This window comes from Triturus cristatus, chromosome 2_2 (assembly GCF_964204655.1).
Source record: "Triturus cristatus chromosome 2_2, aTriCri1.1, whole genome shotgun sequence".
Lineage (NCBI taxonomy): Eukaryota > Metazoa > Chordata > Amphibia > Caudata > Salamandridae > Triturus > Triturus cristatus.
The window spans coordinates 35,724,809-35,749,460 of NC_140582.1; the positions used below are offsets into that span (position 1 = coordinate 35,724,809).

The window sequence follows — 24,652 nt, forward strand, 5'->3', positions numbered from 1 at the left end:
GTTCATCTGCCCTGGGAATTGGATAAACATCAGTCCTGGTGACTGCATTGAGGCCTCTGTAGTCAACACAAAACCTCATTTCTTTCTTACTACCCTGGGTATGAGGTTTAGGTACAAGGACTACTGGGCTAGCCCGAGGGCTATCTGAAGGCTCAATAACACCTAGTTCCAACATTTTCTGGACTTCAGTCCTGATACAATCCCTGACATGGTCAGGTTACCTGTAGATTTTACTCTTTACAGGCAGACTGTCTCCAGTGTCCACCTCATGGGTGCACCAGGAATTCTGACTTGGGGTCAGGCTAAACATATGTCTAAACTGTTGCAGAACTTGTCTGCATTCAGTTTGCTGATGCTCAGTGAGGCTACTTGCCAAAGCAACACCATCAACTGACCCATCATCAGGGTTCTGTGAGAGGGTCACTCTCCTCCTCCTGGTCCTCATCAGTTGCCATGAGCAAGCCCATGTCAGCCCTGTCCACATATGGCTTAAGTCTGTTGACATGGAGCACCCTAAGGGAGCTCCTGGGAGTTCCAAGATCCACCAAGAAGGTGACCTCTCCCTTTTTCTCAACAATTGTATGAGGGCCACTCCATTTGTCCTGGACAGCTGCTGGGGCCACAGGCTCCAACACCCACACTTTGTGGCCTGGCTGATAAACAGTCAAGACAGCCTTTTGGTCATGCCAAGCTTTTTGTAATTCTTGGCTAGCCTCAAGGTTTTTAGTTGCCTTCTTCATGTATTCTGCCATCTGGGAGCGGAGACCAAGTACATAGTCCATCACATTCTGCTTGGGAGGTTTGAGAGGTAACTCCCATCCCTCCTTCACCAGACATAAGGGTCCTCTGACAGGGTGCCCAAACAGAATTTCAAAAGGGCTGTAGCCAACCCTCTTCTGTGGAACCTCCCTGTATGCAAACAGAAGGCAGGGAAGTACAAGGTCCCATTTTCGCCTAAGCTTTTCTGGGAGGCCTTTAATCATTCCCTTGAGGGTTTTGTTGAATCTCTCAACTAACCCATTGCATTGAGGGTGATAAGGAGTAGTGAATTTATAATTGACACCACACTCCTTCCACATTGCTTTTAAATATCCTGACATAAAGTTTGTATCTCTGTCAGATATGACCTCCTTAGGGGAACCCACTCTGGAGAAAACTCCAATGAGGGCTCTTGCTACCACAGGGGCTGTGGTAGTCCTGAGGGGTATAGCTTCTGGATAACTGGTGGCATGATCCACTGCCACCAGTATAAATCTGTGCCCAGATGCAGTTGGAGGGTCAAGGGGACCAACAATGTAAATACCTACCCTTTCAAAGGGAACCCCCACCACAGGTAGTGGTGTCAGGGGGGCCTTTGTTGTGCCGCCTGACTTGCCACTGGCTTGGCAAGTGACACAGGAGCGACAAAACTCCTTGGTGTCCTCAGACATGTGTGGCCAATGAAAATGAGGGACAAGCCTGTCCCAGGTCTTGTTTTGGCCCAAGTGTCCTGCCAATGGGATGTCATGTGCTAGGGTCAAGAGAAACCCCCTAAACTTCTGAGGTATTACCAACCTCCTGGTGGTTCCAGGGGTAGGATCTCTAGCCTCAGAATATAGGAGCCCCTCATCCCAATAAACTTTATGGGACCCACTAGCACTCCCAGCAGCCTCAGCAGCAGCTTGCTGTCTGAGGGGTTCAAGAGAGGGGCAGCACTGTTGCTCCTTACTCAGATCTTCCCTGGAAGGTCCCCCTGCCCCCAAGAACTCGACCTGATCAGGCTCAAGTCCCTCTGGGGCTGTTCCTTCTTCAGGTTCTGCTTCTCCTCCCTCAGGAGGGGAATCTGAGATCTGAGACAGAGGGGAAGGCACAGCCTTAACCCTACTGCTCCTCCTCTTGGGTAGCATCTGGTCCATAATTTCAGGATCCAGAGCTGGTTCAGCCTTAAGCATTTTGGCTTGTGACCTGGTCACAGCAAATACCTCTGCAGGTATGCCCAACATATCAGCATGAGTCCATAATTCTACTTCAGACCAGGCTGAAGTCTCCAGATCATTGCCCAACAAACATTCGATAGGGAGGTCTGCACTGATTACTACCTTTTTGAGGCCAGTTACCCCTCCCCAGGACTATGGTTGGTCCTGACATTGCTTGCATTGGTCACCTGGTACATTTCACCCAGGATGATCTGTGCAGGGTCCACTAGATCCTCTGCCACCATGGTGACACTAGCACCCGTGTCCCTGAATGCCAAAGCCTGTTTGCCATTAATGATAGGCTGCTTTTTGTACTTGCCCAGATTACTGGGGCTCACTAGAAAGGACATATCAAGGTCTCCCTCACAAACTAGCAATGCCTTTGTTGGTACTCTGACTAGGCCAGAGTCCACATCAGAACCCAGAGTCAACCCTACTACACCCTTATTCTGATTATCACCTCCACCAATGACTGCACTAGGGGGAACAGCTGCCTTAGGGGCTGGAGTGGTGGTGGTTTGGTCTTTGGACTTGGTACAATTAGAAGTCCAGTTACCTTTATGGTTACAGAACTTGCACCAGGGCTTCTTTTGGCCTTTTCCCTTTGTAGACTGTGAATCCCCCCCAGATGGAGATTTTTGGGGCCCTTGTGAAGAATTCTGTTTTTTTGCCTTATCCCCACCTTTATCTGAGCCTTTAGGATCCTGCTTCTTAGTGTCATCCCCTTGGTTCTGGGTTTTCTGCCTCACCCTGGTTCTGACCCATTTGTCTGCCTTCTTTCCCAATTCTTTGGGAGAGGTCAGATCTGAGTCCACCAGGTATTGATGCAACAACTGTTTTTGGCAATTATTAAGGATCTGTTCTCTCATTATAAGATCATACAATCCCTTAAAATCAGTAACTCTACTACCAACCAGCCAACCTTCTAGAGCCTTGGTTGCACAATCAACAAAGTCAGTCCAATCCTGAGTCTGTGCTTTCTGGGTATCTCTGAACTTCAACCTGTACTGTTCAGTGGTTATTCCAAACCCATCTATCAATGCACTCTTCAGGGCTTCATAGTCATTAGCATCTTCTTCTCTAACAGTGAGGAGCTTGTCTCTACCTTTATCAGAAAAGGAGAGCCACAAGATTGCTGCCCACTGTTTCTGGGGGACTTGTTGAACATTACAGGCCCACATCCATAGCAGTTATCCATTTGTGGATATCATCCCCACTCTGGTAGGGAGGAACAACGTTGGACAGGTTCCTATGGTCTGGAGTATATTCTCTACCTCTAGGGACACTGTTGCTGCCACCAGGGGTATCTAATCCCTCTTTTCTAGAAGCTCTCTGGAGCTCAAAGGCTTCTCTAGCTAAGGCCAATTGCTTGGTTCTGAGGGCAAGCCTAGCTTCCTCATACTGGAGCAACTTGTACCTTCTTTCTGAGGAGGTCTCTCTATGAAAGTATGAGTTCCTCTGGTGGACAGATTCTCTGTTAGAGGGATATGAATGGTCAGATTCCCTTGAAGGGGACCTAGGCCTCTCTTCCACTCTATCAGTCCTCTTAGGGAGGATTCCTCTGTCCTGTTCAGACCTTTCTGGGCCTGGCCCTTCAATCACAGAGTCCTGGTGATCCTGATGTTCATCATCAGACCCAGACACTGTAATTGACCCATCCCCTGGTTCAGACCTGTCAGCTCCTAGAGCTGACCTAAGGTCATCTGCTATTTAACAGATCTATCAGGTGTAGGGTTGAGGGACTCCGTCCTAGCTTCAGGTGTCTTTCAACACACATGCCCTTCAAGTCAGTGTAGGCCATGTCCTTGTACTGAGGCTGGGTGGACCCACTGGTTCCACCTTTTAAGGACATTCTAGTGTTGTGCAGTGTTGTACTACCTACACTAGTTTGTAGCCTACTGAACCTACCTTGAGCTGTAGCAAGGGTGTGCTATCCCTTCACAAACAGCTCTAAGTTCAGTAGAACTTATTGATACTAAGCTTGACTTTATATGTACCTTGAGTACCTTTAGTGGTTTTCAGTTAGTAATTCAAATAGAGATTTTCTGGTAAAACAATGGCAAGCTGGAATCCCACACGCTGCCCACAAATGTGAAAAGTTGGCCTGGCATATGCTGGTCACTAGTTATAGTGGCAACCTTGCACCAGTCCAATTCGACTCTTATGGTAGATAGGTTTAAGACAACCTTTTAAATAAAGCTATCCTAGTGGTAGCTGTAGAGAGCAGCCTTCAGGCTAAGTCTCAGAGGAATGTAAAGCAGCTTGTTTTACCTTATAATCTCTTGAATTACCAAATGAAAGGACACCACACAGGTATATATATATCAAATATATATGTATTTATTACTAGACACACTCTACTAATCTCTTTATGAGATTAGAAGCCAGATACACATTCAAATGTCAACGTTTCACAATAAATTAAGCACAAATACGGCTAGAGCCCTAGGGGCGTACCAGACCATATACTAAAAAAATGGTATAAGGATGTCGACTTGCAAAATGGCAAGGCCTAGGGCCTGGGGAATCACTGGGGCTTCACTACTGCAGTGTTAGCAGGTAAGTAACAGGCCCACGGGAGACGCGTGCAGTGTGTGAACACAGCCGCAGGTTCCCTATTGATTATAATGGTGCAAGTCGCGGTTCGATTTAGTTCTAGGGTACTTCGAGGAAGTCTACAAGCAAGCCACTTACAAGGTAAGTACTTCGAGGGCCAACACACACTAGGGCACTGGAGTGCACAAGTTACCTCACCCAGGGAAGCAGGGTGCATAGGTGTCTTTTGGTGTCTGGTCGCGTCGCTGTTTTCTATGGAGTCCAAAGAAGACTTGCTGCTTGCGTCGACTGAAGAAGTGTCCGGTGGAATCCAAGGGTGGATTCAAGATGGAGACGGCCTGAAAATTGAAGGGACAGTGTTCAAAGTCACTTGCCAGTGACCGGTGGCCAGGAAGATGGCTGACCACGTATGTCGGGTGATTTCAGGTCGTCGATGGTGTTTTGACTCTTCGCTCACGAGGTCCAGGAGAGCTCGACAATGACCAGCAGCTGGATTCGGAGTGTACCACAAAGTCTGCGGCTGATGGCGGTGTCGGCAATCAGATTGGAGCCAACAAGCCTTGGTAACTGCAAGTCTTGTGTAGACTGAAGAAAGTCGATGGTGCAAACCAGCAAGGTCTGAGGGACTCACCCAGCAAAGGTGAGTGAGGGCAGACCTGTAGCAACCAGGGGAGCCCTTTTAGTTGATAAGAAAGTCTTTGTGTGACCCACAAGCCAACGGGCAAAGGATAGCAAAGGCGCCTCTTCAGGAAATGCTTCACAGGAGCCCGCGGTCACTTGGGATAGGGTAGGCTTCTGATTTACACTGCAAAACCTGCTGGAGGCTTGGGCCACGAATGGTCCAATGCACAAGTACATAGGACGTCGTGAAGGGTTTGCACTCGACAATAGTGCATGGTCCCCAAGTATTGCTGTTCCTCATCACTCGTGGGGTCCACTCACCACAGCTTTGCTGGGGACTCACAATGGCCGTCGATAAGTCAGGAAATCCACTTCTGGGGCAGCAGGGACTTCGAACTTCGGCAGGAGCGGGAAAATTTGCAACTGTTGGTTAAGGTTTTTGGTGCCTGCCAAGCAGGGGAGTAACTCCTTGACTCCAAGGGAGATTCTTCTGTCTTCCAAAGGTAGTGGAACATCGAAGGGCCAGGATTCTTCTTTGTAGAGCATCGTCCAGGGTTATCCGATTTGCAGTGGCAAAGCTTGCTATCTTATAGTAAAGATAGGGGAGGGACTAGCTCTATGACCACTCCTCCAGGAGGGTCTGGGGAGGGGGTCGTTACACCCACTTCCCTTTGTCCAGTTTTGTGCCAGAGCAGGGACAGGTAGCCCCTGAACCGGTTTGAGCTGGCATATGCACAGAGAAGCCTACTGCTCCCCCAGCGCATGAATTCAAAGCACTCTAGGAGTGCACCCACCCAGCCCCAATACACTAAATCCTGTCTGGAAGGTGGTGACACCTCCCTGTGACAGGATGCCTTTTGTTGGGCTTCCTCCACTGCGAGTTTCAGTCAGCAGCAGGAGGGCAGCCCAGTGTCTGTGCTGGTGGCATCCATTTTGTGATGCCAGGGCTCCATAGGATTTCTATCGTTTTACATATCGTCTCCTCTAGAAGGGTGGGATCATGCTCCCACATCATGCACTGATGTGGGGGTATGATTCCAAGTTGTTTGACACCTAATACGACATGTTTTGATGCAGTCATTCCAAAGTTAGCATTTTAATGCACTTAAGAGTATATGGTTTAACCGCATCCACAAACAGCCATAGAGAATAGACTCTGGTAGCTGCAGAGGGGCCCTGCTCAGGCAGAGGCACCCCCTCACATTGTAAGCCAAGCACCCGGCCGTCAGGATTGATAGGGCCTGCCATAGGGGTGGCTGATAGGTTTATAGGTGTGTGTATGGTGAGATATAGAAACCTATATCTCAGTGAGGAGTGCTAACACTACCTCACACAGGCTGCAGTAGCAGGCCTGTGGTGTCAGATTGAGAATGCTTCCCAGGGGTGGCATAAGAGATGCTTCAGCCCCTGGTAGGCCTGTGAAGTACCTATGCCCTAGGTACCTAAGGTAGATAATGATAGCACGTTCCTGAATAGGAAAATGTCTTTCGTTTTGCACTCAATCTCAGAGATGTGATCTCTTTTGTGAAATTAAACTCGGGTAAATCGGAATTTATTCAAGTATAACTTGAGTTTATTAACCGTTGTTCAAAGTTAATGAAGTCAAAGAATTGTATTCATTCTTTATCAATGCATCATATATCCAACTGCCCAATGCATTTTGGGCTTTTTTAAGCCCTTCTTCAGGGGCGGTACTAGTTGGTATGGTGATGTATAGATTCTCCTGAACCCGGGAGAATCAAATCGGAAACGGTACCGGTCACCGCCGACACTGAGATCTAGTGTCGGTTTACAGGTTGAATCAGAACGTTAACCCTACCCCAGCGGATCGACCGGTCCAAGTAGTCTGGCATAAGACATGCCTCAGCCCCTGGTAGGCCTGTGAAGTACCTATGCCCTAGGTACCTAAGGTACCATATACTAGGGGCTCATAAGGTACCACAGTATCCAATCACTAGTGCATCTAATATGCACACCAAGTCGTTTAGAGAGAACAGAGAGACTGGGGCCCTGATTAGCAGGGACCCAGCCTGACTATAGCCAGAAACCAGTGTATACATCAGAAAAAAAGTGGGGGCAACATAAGTGCAGATCCTACTCTCCTACAGAAACCCATATTTTATAGGCAGTCGTAAGGTTCTTAAATATGACCCTTTTATAGTATCCTAACTCTAGCTGTCGCCATAGGCATCCCCAAGCCTCAGCTCCCATTATCAGTTCAAAGCGAGAAGGGTACATTGGTGAGTCATCACTGGGAAATTCCCTCATAAGAATAGTAAAATGCACTAGAGCTGCGGCCCAATAATATAGCTTTAAACTAGGTAATGCCACCCCCTAACGCTCTTTAGGAAGTGTCTGCAGTTTAAGCGACCTTCTGGGTCTCGAATAAGCCTAGGTAATTTGTGAAAAAATATGATCACATTTTTTAGACCAGTGATTAGAAAAAAGAAGGGGAATAGCACTCCTTAAATATATTAGTTTGGGAAAGTACACTAGTTTTTATCATATTGCACCTACCCACCAAAGTTAAATGCAAATTATCCAATTTCCTCAATGCAAGTTTGGTTTTTACCACTACAGGTATGAGATTTTCTTCAACAATAGTATCCACATCCTCCCTAATTACAACTCCCAAATAGCTGGCACTTCCAACTATTCTGCTCTACATCATTGTAACATACTCATTAATAACTATCTGCGTTTTCCCTCGGTTCAGGGAATACCCTGATAGTTCCCCAAAAACCATTACTTCTTCTTCTATGGTTTTTATGACGACCTCGGGGTTTTGAGTGGCAACTGCCACATCATCAGCATAGGCCAGAACTGAGGTGTGAAAGCCTTGCGAAACTACGGGAGGTATGCTTGGATTAGCTTCCAGTTTTTGTAAAAAAGGATCCATATATATTGCAAAAAGTAATGGTGAACATGGGGAGCCTTGTCGGGTCCCTCTTGTTATACTCAGGGTCTAGATAGTTCACCATTTATACACACTCTGGCTACTGGATTTGTATATAGGGCTCTAACCGCCTTAATAAAATTAGGACCAATCCCATTCCTTTGTATTATAGTCCAAAGAAAGTGCCAGGAGACCCGATCAAATGCTTTCTCTGCATCAAAGAAGATTACCGCTATAGGGTCTCCTGACACTTTTCCTGCGTCAAAAAAGGAAATTATTCTTCTGATATGTTCAATTGTCCCCCTCCTGAGGAAAAATCCGTGCTGACAATTGACCACCATTTGACCAATCACCCAGGTTAGTAAAGAAGCCAACACCTTTGAGTAAGCCTTAGCATCACAGTTAACGGTAAGAGCCAAGCTCTTGAACTGGTTTATCCTTTTTGGGAAAAACATTCGTTTTTGCATCTGTCCACGACTTCAGTGGAGAATCCCCGTTAAATGTTTACGTGAAGTGATCCACCATTACATCTTTTAACTGTTCTGAAAATATCTTATAAAATTCAGAGGGTATTAAATCGGACCCGCAGCTTTTCCATCGGATAAGCTTGAAGGCGCCAAAAGCATCTCATCCACAACCAAAGGTGGTTCTAAGTACTCCTTATCATTATCCTTCAGTAGAGCCGTAGGAACTGAATTTAGATAATTACTGATGGAGAGGAGTTTCAGAGGGCCTATTCTCTCAGGTTCTTCAGTATACATGTTTTGATAGAATTTCTGAAAAGCCTCCTGAACCCTTTGAGTCAGTGACTATACCTGAATCAGGGTCCCTGATATCAGTAACTTCCCTTCGTACTTATTACTGCCAAGCTCGTACCACCAATTGGTGAACTATTTTATCAATATTCTTGTATACTTTTTCCTGACGAATAATGGCTTTACCTGCTGATTTTTTCAAGAGGATTTCACTAACTGTCGCCTTGGCTATCGCAACCTCAATCTGGGCCTCGCCTACCCCATCACCTAGCTGTACGGCCACTACCAGTTGTGTTTCTGTTTGGGCACGTCTTAATTGGAGGTCTTGCATCTTCCATTTTTATCATCTTTCCCTTTATTCAGAGAAAACTGAATGGTTTCCCCCCAAATACCCGCTTTTAGGGAATCCCAAACATTAATTAGGGAAGCTGTTCCTATGTTTACCTGCAGGAACCTCGGTATCCACTTCCTCATGTATTTTCTATAATTTTCATCAAGGAGTAGCGCTCTTTCAAAGGTCCAAGTGAAACTTTTCGGCTTTACTCCCAATCCCACCAGTTTCAACACAAGCGGATTGTGATCGGATAGAAGTCTAGGATATCTATCTCTTTGTCACTTTGGCAAAATTGAAGAAGATACAAAGAAATAGTCCAGTCTTATGTGTTATCATGGGGGGGGGGGGCAGAAAAAAGGTAAAACCATCTTCTAATGACCTTTCCGTGGCCCAGACATCTTTTAAACCATGTGTACTACATAAATGTGAAAGTTCTTAAAGCATTCTAGGTTTCCCCCCTACGTACTTAGGGGTGGACTCTCAGTTATTAGGTAAGTTGACATTAGGATCTCCACAGAGGATAGTGGGTATTGGCCAGTGTACTAGCTTATTTGTTAACCAGTTAAAAACCCCGGAATCATCCACTATGGACCCATACACTGAGCAAAGTGTGAAAGTGTCGGTCCCTGATAAGGTACACTTAGTGATCACCCATCTCCCCATAGGATCCGATTGTGTTTGGGAAAACTGATTTTATTGTGTCAGGCTAGAATAGCTACACCACATGTGTGTGAACCTTGAGTAGTCCCACCTATCAATCTGTATCCCAAGGTATTTAACATGCACACCCTTGATTCTTCTCTGTGGGTTTCTTGCAGGCAGACGTCTGCCTGTACTGTTTGCAACCCTAAGTGCATCCTCTGCCTTTTCTTAGCATCGTTTAGCCCACATATATTAACTGTAGCTATGCGGAGCTTCCCAACACCTGTCATCTGTGCCTTCATATTATATTGAGTCAACCTTGAGCCATAGACCAAATCTATCATTCTTCCTCTTTGAGCTGCAAAAATAATCAGTGTCCCAAAACAAACACCAAGTACAATCAAAAAGAGTGAGCCCTTCATCCACCCGCCCGTCCCCCTCTCCCACCCACCACCCTCCAAAAAATTACCAAATCAAGCACAGCCTGAACGATGTGTCCGCAGTCCCCTGCCCCGCCACCCCTTTCTCCATGCAGTAAAGAAAACTTCAATTTCCCCATCCATATTTCACCACAACCTCTTCCGAATAATACAATTAGGAATATGTCCTTGGGTATCATTTAACTTTGCTACCGCTACTCCCCGGTCACAGTTCCGCCGAATATTCCCTTTAGCCTAGCAGGGTTTAAGAGAAAGACTTCTGCTCCTGCTTTTTGGAAAGGGTAAATTAACTGCTGGAGAACCCATCTCCTCTCCATCGTAGCGTGTGCAAAGTACGGTTTAGCAAAAAAGGATACCCCTTTGAAGAGTTTTTTGGAATTTGGGCGTGCCTTATCGTAGGTGTGCTGTCTCAATAAAAAATTAGCGCAATAAACAAGCTTTGCCCTTGGTCTTTCAGCTTCCCTCTGCGAATGCTTTCTTGCCATTAGTGGGAAGTGATGGGCCCGTTGGACTTCTACATTCCAACCCCATCTATTTAGGTCTGGAAAGGCTCCTTTCAGCAGATTGTTCATATACTCTCTTGGATTACCACCCTCGACCCCTTCAGGAATCCTTAGTAGCTGAAAGTTATTCCACCGCTGGCAGTTCTCCTGGTCCTCCAACTTGAGTATAGCATCTGCCAGAGCCGTGCCCTGCGATACATTCTGAGTTTTCAGGGTCTCAAATTCTGTGTCCAAGGACTATGTTCGACCTTCTACTGTAGTCAGTCGATCTGCAATTTCTCCACAGGCTTTGTTCAACTTACGCATTCCTGCCTGTAATTTCTTTGAGGCAACCTTATCCTGGTGGCTTTCACTACGATTTTATTCCTGAATTTGTTTGAGGGACAGGAAGATAGTAGTGAGTAAAGGTTCTTGACTGCTGCCTGTTAATCCCACATCAACACTATCCTTATTGCTTAATCCAGGATCATAAATGATAAATGGGCATTGTAATTTCCCATTTCAAGTGCTGCTTAGCGTCCTCTGTTGACCCCACGCTGCTGTGTTTCTTCCTTGAGGTCTTTTTCCTTCTTTATGTTTTCTGAGGTTCGTCCTGGGAGGTACTGCTGTCAGTGTTCAGAGTGACTACGCTGTTGGAGGATGAGCCGTCCCGACTAGAAGAGTCTTATCCATCTGTTATAGAAAAGAACTTCTCGCCCCCGCGCCATTCAGGAGATAAAGTTCCCATCTGTTTGAAATTCCACTTCCCGGGTTCCGGTGAGGTGATTTCCTTAGATTTAGCTGCTACAATGGCAACCACATCTTCCTTCCCTTGATCTGCCCTTTGTATAGCTGGCTTCACAACAGCCTCAAGGCTCTGACCTGGAGTAACACTCTGAACGTTTCCTGGGAATGTAGTTGGGGGGTTATTTCCATTGTTATTTCCGTTATCTGCAGTAGCGTTCTGCCCCCCTATATCTTTAAATAGTGGGGGAGTTTCAGGTGTCAAATCCCCATCCTCTTGTATATGGGCAACGCTACCTGAGTCAGTAGTGAGATCATCTGCCATGGGGGGCAAACCAGGAAGCAAATGTAGGTTGTAAAGACCCACCCTCCGACAGCCCGTTACCTGAAAGAGTCTTTGCAGGTTGTTTTCTGGAACCTCTGGTCTCCCGTCTAGCTCTACTGCAGTTTTCTCGTTGTTTAGGATCTTTAGCAGCCTCGAAGGCTGCTCCGGAGCTTGCGCCGCCTGTTACCAAGGATTCAGCGGTCCGCGGCTTAGCGGTCTTTCCCCGTCATGTTAAAACTCGCGGTGATGATTTTGCTTCCTTTCGTCCATGCCCCTGCTTGGACAACAATCCGCAAGTCCGCTGTCCAGGCTCCGAGCTGCAGCCGAACTCCGCTGCAATGCTCAGCGCGACTGTCCTGCGAAACCCGCAGTCTCTAGCTGGACCCAATTGAATATACGCTGGTCATTGATGGAGAGCGGGATGGCGTGATTGGGCTGTGAAACTAGACAATCGCCTGCTTTGCTGCTAATATTATTAGTAATGCGTATTTTCATCATCCTGCTGTTAGAGTTTTCTACAAGGGCTAGAATTTGCGCTTACCTCCTTTTGGAAGTCTCAGAGAGATAAAAGACTTCAAAGAACTTGCTTGGATCAAGGAACCTGCCAAGAAGAAGAGCTGAAAGAACTGCCCGAAGGAGTACTTCCCATTTGTTGTGTTGTTGCTTTGCTCGGTTGGCCTGCAGTTGCTGCTTCTGCCTTGGGCAGTGAGAGGACTGGACTGAGCTTTCTTTACTTGTTGCTGAGTATCTCAAAGGGCTTGAAATAGAGCTGGCCTCCTGTTCACAAAGTCTCTGGGATAGCAAAGACTTCACTTACCTCTGGGTGCTGCCTCTGGAACCGTGGATTTAAGTTGCCACAGAAGGGGAAAGCAGCCGACACAGTCACCGACACCGCTGCTGGCTCTGTGTCCTGAAGGCACCAAAGAGGGTACCGCCGCACCTCACACTGCGACCCTGATCTTATCAATGATGAAGTCCACCACCACCAAGCCGTTGCTTGCACCGTGACCTCTGGATACCACACTCCACACAGCCTCACTTCACTCTGCCACCCTGGTCTCACCAACGATGATGCTGCCCGCTGACCTTGACACCGGTGACTGCATGGTGGCTTAGGGGCACCACTCGTAAGGCACATGATGCACCGTTGCGTCCCACACCGCCGTCTGGGCTGACCAATGCCAGCTCCCATCAACCGGCTCTGTCACTTGCACCATGTCCTCTCAGCACTGCCACAAGCACTGCCTCACTCCGCTCTGCAACCCTGATTTCACAGATGCCGCTGGACGACCGTCACTGAGCTGTTGCCTGCACCGTGACTTGAGGGCACTGCACGCCGCACCACTACGCTTCACATTGCAACTGTGACGGTTGCCACAACCGGGCCGTACCGATGCAGGCGGCCAGAACAAAAAGGTACTGTTTAGAAGTTTTCTGACACTAACACTGCCGCACCACCACGGTCGGCTGGTTCTGTTGGATTCTGTTGTTTTCAGCACCGCAGTAGCCCTGGACGGAGCTACCAGCCTTTAAGGAACTGTTGGTCTTTTATCATTTTGGTCTTGTTTGCACAAATACATATTGGTTACTTTTCTTAAACTGGTGTGGTGTCCTTTTGTAGTGTTTTCACAGTTTTACTGTTGGTTATGTGCACATGTTTCACACACTGCCTCTGACATAAGCCTGACGTGCCAAGCTACCAAGGGGGTGAGCAGAGGGTATTTCAGTAGTGTATCCCCCTTATCCTGACTAGAAGGAAGGGTGCCTATTTGGACAAAGGTGCAAACCACTGCCAACTAGAGACCCCCATTTCTTTTTTTTAAGTTCAAGAAAAGAGACCCCCATTTCTAACACTCCCAATGTATAACAGTCATTGCTTTTAGATGTTTCAGAAACAAACTCTTGCTTTGGGAGCTTATTTTTTAGCAGAATTGGTGGATAAACGTCACACCTGCTCTGAAATCCTTCCACTTTTAGAGTAATGGCCACATTGTGAGTTGGTTTGAAGGTGTACAGATCACTTCCAGGCAGTGGGATCATTAAAAATGGCGTGCAGGGCTCTTCCAGAAGAGGGATGGGCCATTGCCTCTACTGAGGTGGCAGACTGGTAGACCACCCAGATGGATCGCGCCTGTTATTTGTACTCAGTTGGCACATGCGTATTACCGGTTGATTCCGTAATAACAATGAGGAGGTGGTCAAGTCCCCATTGTAACTGGTGTCTCTCCTTGTTTGCAAGGGGCCTTGGCCACATAAGGAAAAGGGAACTCCTTTGACCAACTCCCTATGCGATGTTACTGGCACAGGAGCAATACGATTCTAAGAAAGGGCACTAACTGTGCCACCTAGGAGTGCATAAGCCTAGATGGCCAGTCAATGGCACCCTTTGTAATTATGCCCCTGGCCCTGAACTGAAGAAAAGATATGTTATCGCCTCATTCCGGTGCACGGTCCCAGGCTGCACACTTTGCCCAGACCTATCCCAGGAAGGTACAGCGCCGCCTGAGATCATGTTCCGGGTGCTAAAATACTATTCAAATATAATACTTTAGCACCGTTGGTGCAGATTGCATGTTTTTTTGTCATCTTTAATGTTACAAATTATAAACTAACCAGCTTCTTTCTTGTTGCCCTCAGAGTCGTAGTCCGCTGAGATCTGCGGGGCAAATGCAGCTCCTATCTCCACGGTATGTATCCAAAACCTTCATCTGTGTCATAATACTCTGACCATCATTTATCACTATAATCCATAAACCGGATATAATCATGTGTAGTTTTTTTGTAAATATGGAATCTGTTCTACCTGCTAATGAGTCGCTCAACATTAAGCAACATTTTTATTTGATTAGCAAAATCATGTTTCTATTTTTATTCTCATGAAAATATAAGTTTTCTCTCAAGTGACAATCTCAAAGTCATGCCTGACACGAGGTATTATTCTGATTTAGGGATTATATTATAGTTTGGCGGACGGGTTACTCTAATGGACTAATCTACCAGTCGAAGCAGGAATGACATCACACATACTTTACCCTCAGTGTCATCACAGCAGTCTGCCATATGACTTTCGACACATAATACGAGCACAATTAATATTATATTGGTCCCCTAGTGTACACAAAACCTTAACATGTATTAAAGCATCACAGCAAGGACTTTAAAAAGGATAACATTCGTTTTTATGTCCACCTCTACTAATTTAAATTTCATATATTGAATATGAACTATGTTGTTGGCTTACAGTATCAATGTTAACATGTTTTAGTTGATGATCACTTGAAACACACTGTCACTGTTGCTCAGCATAAATGTGAAGGTTTTGTTCAAGCTTATAATTTTTTTCATGTATTAACAAAAATGAAAAAGGCAGGTGTTTAACAATGTTTACCTAAATTTGACTTTTGTCATTATTCATAATTGTGTGCATTATTCTACTGAATTTATTTTATAGAACTTCATCCCAGTCTGAACAGCAGAAAATAAACAACGCTTATCAGGAGACTGTTTACCTTCTGCTCTTGGGACTGCTTTTGTCAACTCTGAGGCTAGGGGTCGCAAATACAATGCCAGGGGTCATGAGGGACAAGCCAGGGTCGAAGATGCAACCCTTGGTGACTTCTAAATTACGCCAATAGTTTCTCTGTCGCAAACGGGCACATAGCTGTTGAGCCTATCAAACCAGCAATACAGATGTGAAATAATTACTGTAAAATGATGACTTCAGGTTTATTGAAAAAATGTGAAGAAGCCAGTGGCGGTTGGTGACATTTGAAAGTGGTGAGCGTAAAATTTCAGTTGGAGTGTACCGCGGCGAGCGAGTGTAGTGAGCGAGCCCTAACAACCTAAGGGGGGTTCTCACCCTGAGAAATTTTTGAAAAAAGAGTGGGCAAATGGTGCATTTCCAAGCAAATTTTAGAAAGCAAAGTTGTACTGTGCGCCCTTCCTGTCAGTATGAATGTCTATGCATTCTGGGCAAACGTTGAAGTGAGCACAAATCAAGTTCACATACTCACATTTTTATTGTTAATTTACTGCTCTTTCAGGCCATTTTCACCACTCCTTATTACGTGAAATTTTTCCATAAATGTGCCTCAATCTGCTTTGTTCCACCAGTGGAAATTAATCTTTTTATTTTCACATGTACTAATGCTGAGCTATCTCCCAGCCACTGCTACCTTCGTTCTTCAGCCGCTGCCACCTAAACTCACAACCACACTTTTGTCTCGATTAAACTGTGATTTAGCCGAAAGAAATATCATTATGGCTGCAAATAAAATAATCAGCATTGAAGAGCGATTTCCTTAATTAGATGGAGCGGTTGCACGTCACGGAGTAAAGGGGGTCTCATTAGGTGCCGGTAATGAGGCTTGGGGGGATATTGAAGATACAAAATATATAAACTCCTGGGAAACCCATGTCTGGCCCAAAGTTGCTGCAGACGGCTGCGCGAGCGCAGTGAGACAGGGACAATGCAACGCGGTCATCAAAACAGGATTTTACACAAGCGTTTTCCCTCCGGAAATAAAGACACGTCAAATACACATTTTATCCATTCTGCGCACATCGAAGCCACTGACTGTGAGGACGCTATTTTATCACACATATGCATGCGATGAGAGACTCGTCTCTAACTCTACAATCTTTACACAGAACAAACAATGCTGAACAGCTCTGTGGTACAGTGTCCGTCTGTAACGCAACTGGTGCTCATGTAAAGCGCTCTGATACCTTCGGATCTAGTTCGCGCTACATAAAACTCCAAACAAGAACAAAACTAAAATGTAGTCGTTTTTTTTTTAATACTGCCTCCCACTTTCACTTCGCATCATTCATCCCAAGCCCTGGGTCCTGACACTTCCAGTCTTCCCTCTGTCCTGCCTTCTACGTCCCCATACATCTTTCTCACCAGGGCACAAGTCCTAAAAAAAGAAGTGGGGGGGACGCTGTCACCGGAAGTGACGTCACAACAGGAATCTCATGAAAAGAAGTGGGGGGACGCTGTCACCGGAAGTGACGTCACAACAGGAATCTCATGAAAAGAAGTGGGGGGACGCTGTCACCGGAAGTGACGTCACAACAGGAATCTCATGAGTATTCATATGCCTTTAGATGACGGGGCATTTCACAGCACTGCTACCCCTGGTCTGTTCCTCGATGTCCTTTGCAACCCCCCCTCTCCCCCGAGGGGGTGCCCCAGTTGCACAACGAAGTGCTCAAAAGTGCACAAGATACAGAAGGACACACATTCCAAGCGTTAATCGCCAACGCCTGCTCGCTCCGCCTCCCAATCACTCCAGCCTGCACACACCACCGGTGCCTCTTAAAGTCTCCAATTACAAATATTAGCATATCTTTGGTAATTTACGGGAAATTTCCCTCCCACCCGGGCTCTCTGCTCACACAATGCTGTCCAGCTTTTGGGCAGGGGGGACGGCGTCCACCCGGAAAAACCTGGTAAAATAAGTGGGGGGACGCCGTCCACCCGCGTGGTACCCCGACTCGAGCCCTGCTTCTCCCATACCCCCGCCCTGCCTCTAACCAGCCCAGAGCCCTGCTATATCGAACTGTTACAAATCGCTGCCTGCAGACGCATCATTTCGAGAAAATAATAGTAGCGCCCAGAGTCTGTCCGGCTGCTGCAAGCATTGGCACTATCTCATACCATACCTATGTATGCAGTCCACACACACTGAATTACTTTGCACGGTACATTATTATGCATGTCGCACTACAGAAGCCCCTGTAACATCTAGCGCGCTGGGTGAAAGCACGTGCGCACTTCCTGCCCATTCGTACCAAATTAGAAGTGAGGGGCCGGTAGGGAGAAAGAACACAGAGAAGGAGAACGTGAAACAGAAGTAAAATAAGGTACTAAAGGAAGAGAACAAAAAGATGTATAGAGAGGTCTGGAATTGTGATTAAAAGCAGTTTGGTAGGTAAGGTCAGCAGAAGCAAGTGCCCTGGGCTTGCCCATGCCTAGCGCTGGCCCTGAGCTCCAGTGACACCACAAGGAAACAACCTCGCTCGAGATTAATTTCCGGGTAATGCTACTAATGCAGACAATGTTAGCTCTGTACCACGTCCAAAAACAAACAGTGAGCTCCCTTTAGGTTCAGAATGCATATTTCAAAAGACACACAGACGGCCTAATGCAGTCACGGATCGTGGGGGGGAGGGGGTTGTCGTGCAGGGGTGGGGGTTTTAAATAACGTAATAAAATGATTTTATTAAAATCAATCCTACCTGAGCAGGTCCGTGCCGCCTCAGGTCCGTTCTGGAATCTGGCGCCTACACTGGAACAGCCCATCACTACTGGCAAGACCCCTCTCAGCCAGTCCTGGCGCTGGAGCAGCGCCAGGATTGGCTTAGGGCAAGCTTACGCTCCGCCCGCCTGCCCATTAGGAGACCGATGTTTGAGCCTTGGCTCAACCCTCGCTCTCCTAATGGGCATGCGCCAGCCTGTGGAAACACTAGTGCGCATGACTGGGCACGGCGCAAACTTTTGCCCTCCGTCCCCACTCATGCGCACTTGTGTGCTGCTGCCTGTTGCCCCAGACAATGCCTGTGTGTCAACATGACGCCAGACCGCCCACCCCCTTCTGACGTCCTACTGACTGACATGATTGTCAGTTCTCCCGGCCTCGGTGTCTCTGAACTTAAGTTTACTTAAGTTCAGAGACGCCGAGGGAGCTGCGATGCTGGCGGGAGGGCAACGCCCCAACGCCCCCAATGGACGCACCACCACTGGAAGAAGCATGAAAATAATACAAGAAAACAAAATTGAGTAAAGGTTCTAAAGTTATGGAAAAGTAAAAATGTTACCGATAGAAATGTATGCTCTCACTCAAAGTCAAAACTCAATTGAAAGTATTCCTTGTTGTATAAACATCCTTAACCTGCTGAAAATCCTTAAATATGAAGTAAATATTGTCTAAAACCATGGTGAAAAGAGTGCTTTTTATGGAAGCATTTTATACCAATGTACAAAGAAGGTGACCGTGTTGGGCATCCACCTGGATCCATGATCGATACAGGAACTTAAGAAAGTGCATGACCACCCTCCAACAAAGGACCCTGGTATAGAATATCAGCCTGGAAACAGAGTCTAAGGCTCGAGTACGCTATGGATCCAGGGATAAGATGGATACGACTTGTGGTAAAGGATTGGACTTTGGGGCTGGACTGGAGATGGTGCAAGGTGAAGGAAGCTACAGGACTCAAAAGCAAAAATATGGTAGGAGAGTGATGGAAATCCTCCCACTTGGACCTCCCCCAGACACACACTACACTCAAATAGACCTAGGTTACAGGGAAGCATTGGCACTCTAACGGTGGAACTGTCCACAGCAAGGTGCATGGCATGTACTCCCGCCCTGAGTGAAGAAACTGATTGTGATATCTGGCATTCTAACTTTTTGTGGCTCAGCTCACACACTTAATCATGTTGCTTGTTGACGGGTATGGCGGCCCTTTGACTGACATTCAGAGCCTGGTTCTGAGACTTGGAGCAGAGCACCAAGCATAACCTCTAGCTGACATGGGACTACTGTCCATGTCCTGGATTGTCAACACTAGACATTGGTGGAAACCTTTTACTATAGAATTAGCACTGAGCAGACATTTTTCTCTGATTTAGAAGGAGTGTGACACTCATAGGATCTATTCATGTAAAATTCCATCTAGACAACTACATCCTCACATGGACTTCCCTTGTAAATATTGATGGCATGTTGTGTAAAGCATGCATCATAGCAGGACTGCATGTGGATTAAAAATGACATTGCTGAGAGTGGTTGGATCCGGTTTGATAGCTCCTAGTTTTATGTACTCCAAGATGGAGGTTGTACAGCCACAGGCATTGGAAGTGTTTTGCATGCATTCCTGAGCTGAGGGGTGTAACCCTAGACACTAAAGTGTAGGGGGATGGAGACAGAGCTTTATTAGAAATCACATGATAACCTAATCAGCGGGACTTTGCTGGTTAGTGCTTCCTGAGCACTGCCAATTAGAATAATCATGTGGTATGGGAGATGAATCAGCAGATTTTGTTGTTAAAGAGAGGGAAGCTTCAAGACCGGCCCTGCTCTATTTCTTGTTCCCTGATTGAAACTTCAGAAAGGCTGATGACAGTCAGGTGCAGAGGTTTTGCACATCATTGTGCTTATGTTTTGTGTACTCCTGCTTGGAGCCAGTATTGTCCTTACCTGCTGTGAAAGCCATTGCCTTTTATAAAAATTGTTTCTGCACTACAGAAAGAAATATGAAGAGAAACAACCCAGACTGGTTCTTTCCAGTGACAGTGGGATGTGTCTGGGAGGTATGTATGACAGTGGGACGCAAATTATCCCACATCTTGTTCATAGTTCTTGAAGATGAAGGACGATAGTACTATACAGGGTATTGGAACATTGGAATGTGGAGCACTCCATTGAAGACAGTGGAGTGCTCAGTGCTTCTACTGGCCTGTAAAGCGGTAACGTTGGTCAGCCATTAAGAGGGAGGCCTTTGCTGTGGTTTGGGCTCTGAAGAAGTTGAGGCCATACTTATTTTGTGCTCACTTCTTTATTCAGACAGACAATAAGCCCCTCTTATGGCTAAAACAGATGAAGGGTGAAAATTCCAATTTTCCCAGGTGGTCCATTTCCCTACAGGGGATGGACTATTCAGTGGAACATAGACCTGGGAGTAATCATGCCAATGCAGATGGACTCTCCAGATATTTCCACTTAGAACATGAAGACTCAACTGGTCAAGGTTAGTTTAATGTCCCTGCATTTGGGGGGAGACGGGGCGGTTGTGTAGGAGAGTAGGATCTGCTTCACATGTTTACCCCCGCTTTTTGCTGGTGTCTCACTGTTTTTCGACTTTAGTCTGGCTGGGACCCTGCTAATCAGGGCCCCAGCCTAGCTGCTTCCTCTCTAAAATGATTCCATGTACTTTAGGTACAGTTCAGATTGGAACTGAGGTGCCCTTGTAAGCATCTAGTATATGGTATACATGTACCCAGGGCAGAGGTACCCCAGAGGCCAAACAGGGGCTGAAGCATGTATTATGCCACCCCTGGAAAGCCACCCAAAATGACACCTCAGGTCTGCTACTGCAGCCTGGGTAAGGTGGTGCAAGCACCCCTTACTGAGATATAGGTTCACTATATCTCACCATATACCCACATATAAACCTATAAGTCACTCCTATGGCAGGCCTTATCAATCCTGAAGGCAGAGTGCTTTGTTCCTATGTGATAGGGTGCCCCTGCATGAGCAGAGACCCTCTGCAGCCTTTATAGACCCTTCTCTGATGCTGTTGGTAGTGCAGCCTGACCATATACTCTTAAGTGCATTATAACCAAACAGTAAATGCTAACTTTGGACTAGCTGCACGGAAAAATGTCGTGTTTGGTGTCAAACACCTTGGAATCATACCCCAACGCCAGTAACTGGTGTGGGAGTATGATTCCACCCTTCTAGAGGGAGAGACATGACTGCACTGGTATACCCGGTAGAAACTTAATAGAGCCCTGGTGTTAGACCTGGGGATTCCTGGTTGGCTGAGGCTTGCGCCAAAGCCAGGCAGAAACCACCACTCTAGTCAGGGCAAGGAAGTTACACGCCAAAGATAACCCCTGCTCACCCCCTTGGTAGCTTGGCACGAGCAGTCAGGCTTATCTCTGAGGCGATGTGTAAAGCGTTTGCGCGCGCACCCAGCAACAACACCCAAGGCCCACCACAAAGGAAACTCCACACAAGGTATTCTATAAAAATAACCTCTGTATTATACACAACACATTAGATAAGAACACACACTTTACAATGTGCCAACAGGCACGGGCAGAATTTACAAGGGATTATGTACAAGACAGGGCCACCTGGGCCACTGTCAGGAAATAGCACTTTTAGATATTTAGCACATAAATATATAAAATCACTGTAGCACAAAAATAAACTGTATAGCACACAACCAGTACTCACTGGTATCGGGGAAGTACCGCCTACGTAACCCTAACTACTTTAGGAGACTGTCACGCAGGGGACTAGAACCTCACTAGCACCACCTGTACTAGGAGAAAGCAACAACCACCTACGTATCACAATACCTGTAGGGGTAATAGAACGTTACACATGATGCATCACATTCAGAGGTGTATGGAAGGAAAACACATGATGCCTAAAAACATTCAGAGGTGTAAAGTAATGGCACATGACGCATCAAAACACATTCAGAGGTGCATGGAAGGAACACACATGATGCATAAAACATTCAGAGGTGTAAAAGTAATGGCACATGATGCATCAACACACATTCAGAGGTGCAAGTAGGAACCCAATTGCGCAAAACTCCTATGCCACCACCTGTGGCAGTCCCTGGGCCAACTGGCCTGGAAGGGGCTAGGACGCCCTGCGTTCAACAAGTCAGGGGCAAGGCTGCGCAGGAGGCGCAGTCCAAAGCTCCGAGGGCCCCAACCTAAACGATGCAGCTGCCCACTAAGTGCTGGGCAGCTGGAGAAGGCAAACGTGGGCACCACTGTGCCTGGGAAACAACTCTTGTCGCTCCCGTGGAGCCTCCCTGGGCTCTAAAACAACGAACTGCCCTCTAGAGCCTCAACCGGCTCTGCACTGATACTGTACTGCAACGTTGGAGCCTCGCTGGGCTCGGAAACACTGCCCCCGGGTTCGGAGTCACTCTGGACTCTGGGGAAATATAAGGCCCTTCGTTGGAGCCTCACTCGGGCTCTAGAACTAGTGGCTGTCCCCTCACACGCTGTCGCTGCCCACTGTCAGGTGGGGCAGCAGGAACGAGGACCGAGCACGGCGCCCGCAGTGCCCGGACGCTGCAAAGGGGGGCGGCACCGAGAAACGTGCCCCGTCACACCCCCAGCCACCCAACAGCTGAGCCCAACTCACCGGGGTGAAGGCTCCGGTCCCGGAATGGTGGAGTCCCGCTCTGGGACTCAGGAATCCTCCCAGCGCCAGCACCACTCCCGGAATCACGCTGGCTTCCTCTGGGCGACGCGGGGCTCTACTCTCCTCATACGAGGGCACCGGCGCGCAGGGTCGGCTCCTGCCTGCTCCGGGGCCCAAATGCAGCCACGAGTCTCGGGAAGGAGGCAGGGTAGGCTCCCGCCCTCCTAATTTCGCTTCCGGTTGTCCCAGAGTCCCGCCCTCGGCCTGCCTGACTTCCTGCAAGCCCGGCCGCGGCGGTGATCTCCAAACTCGGTCCACAGAGGGGTAGGCTCCCTCGGTAGAGGTGACATACGGCGGGGTGGGCACCCGCCGACCTGGTCAAAACACGGCAGAATCGCGGGGTGGGCACCCGCTACCAGAATCACAGCGCTCCTAGCGCTATAAAGCAACCCAGCGCTCCCAGCGCTATGGAGGTGGCTAAGACCAGGAAAACAGCGCGCACAGCGCTACGAAGTCCAGAAAGCGCTCCCAGGCGCTATAAGCAATGTCCAGCCACAAAAAAGGCCCTTCAGAGAGCAGGGGGCAAAGGCTGGGCCCAGAGCCAGCTCACAGGGCCCTCCAGCAGGGAGGCAGTCCCCAGTGGCGGTCTCTCCTGGCGCCCAGCAGCAGCAGGCCCCCCCTCAAGTGGATCCTGCAAGAGAACAACTTCTGTGGGGACACAGCCCCATTTTTATACAGTCAAATCCTTTGTTCTGGGTTCAGGGTGAGGGGGAAAACCAGTCGCAGCTGGTTGGGGAGCACCCTTGATGTGCTCAGCCCCTCACTCTATTCACTGGCAGGGCTAGGGTCATTAGACGCACCACAGGGGCCGGCGCCAGCATTGTGTGGGGGAAGCCCTGTCCTATTCAGGACCCAGGTACACTCCTCCCCAGCCATCTACATGCTAACTCCCCATTCACCACTGGGTGACTCCTCCTGACTCTGGGGAATTCCCTAGTCCGTCACCTGACCTCACCAGCCAATCACCAGACAAGCCACACATTTCAGACTGCACAATGAAGTGCCCACTTCTAGAAGTGGCACTTCCACACCAGGTACATGCACGCTGCACACATCAACGCGCAGCATTCACTCCCACGAGTCCGCACATACCAAACACGGCCTGCACACCCCACGCATCAGGAACTACCGGGACACATACATTCCCCCATGCATTCCTATGGGAGGGCAGGCCAACCTCAACACCCGCACGCACTTTACCCTGGGACACAGCGGTAAAGTGCGCAGAAACCAAATTCCATTACACCAAGTCATCAATAAAAAGCGAAAAGTCTCGGGGGTGAACCTGCCAGAAGGGCCAAGTCCAACACGACCCCCTTCCAGCCAAAACGCAGGGTAGACCAATCACCACCGTGATGGTCTTCCCTGCTTGGGGCGATAAAACACGGACGCAGGCCCGCAACGGCAGGGACACTCTCCGGTTTTACGCCACTCTGAACCCACAGGGTTTCCTCTGAAAAAACTCGGCGGACCAACTGGGCTACCCCCCTGGTACTCCTCAGCTGTCCGTGGCCAGGACCAGGCCCTAGACCACCTAGGCGCCACTGGTCCTTGCCTAACCACAGAGTGGGGGGTAGTAACCCCTGGCACATAGTGACCATTTTCCACTCTACCCCTCATCAGGGCAGTTCCAAACTGCCACTGATCCTCCAGCCTAGGGTCCGTACCCTCAGGCTGACCAAAAGTAACGGGTGAGGCTCTCCTCCCCCTACCTCTTCTCCTAGGGTTCCGCCCTCTCTTCCTCTGAGAGGCGACCTCGTAACATAACTCACCAACCAGCTCAGGACCCCTCCCTGAGAACTGGTCTCCCAACCTAGGGTTTAACCCCTCAGGTGGCACCGGGGTCAGAGGTGGGCTCTCCCACCCTCTGCACCCCCTTCCAGAGTCCTGCTCCCTACCAACTGGGGCGGTACCTCTGGAAGAAGAACCGGTCAGGACACT

At 48.0% G+C, this 24,652-nt stretch overlaps 1 protein-coding gene across 1 annotated transcript in view; it reads left to right on the top strand.

The window, feature by feature from the left end:
- LOC146861795 (uncharacterized) overlaps window positions 1–24,652 on the top strand; it is a 1,106,394-nt gene that overhangs the window by 433,709 nt on the left and 648,033 nt on the right. Inside the window, exon 5 of the mRNA XM_085643037.1 lies at window positions 14,388–14,437. Coding sequence (XP_085499163.1) covers window positions 14,388–14,437 — 50 coding nt within the window. The remainder of the gene's footprint in view (window positions 1–14,387; window positions 14,438–24,652) is intronic.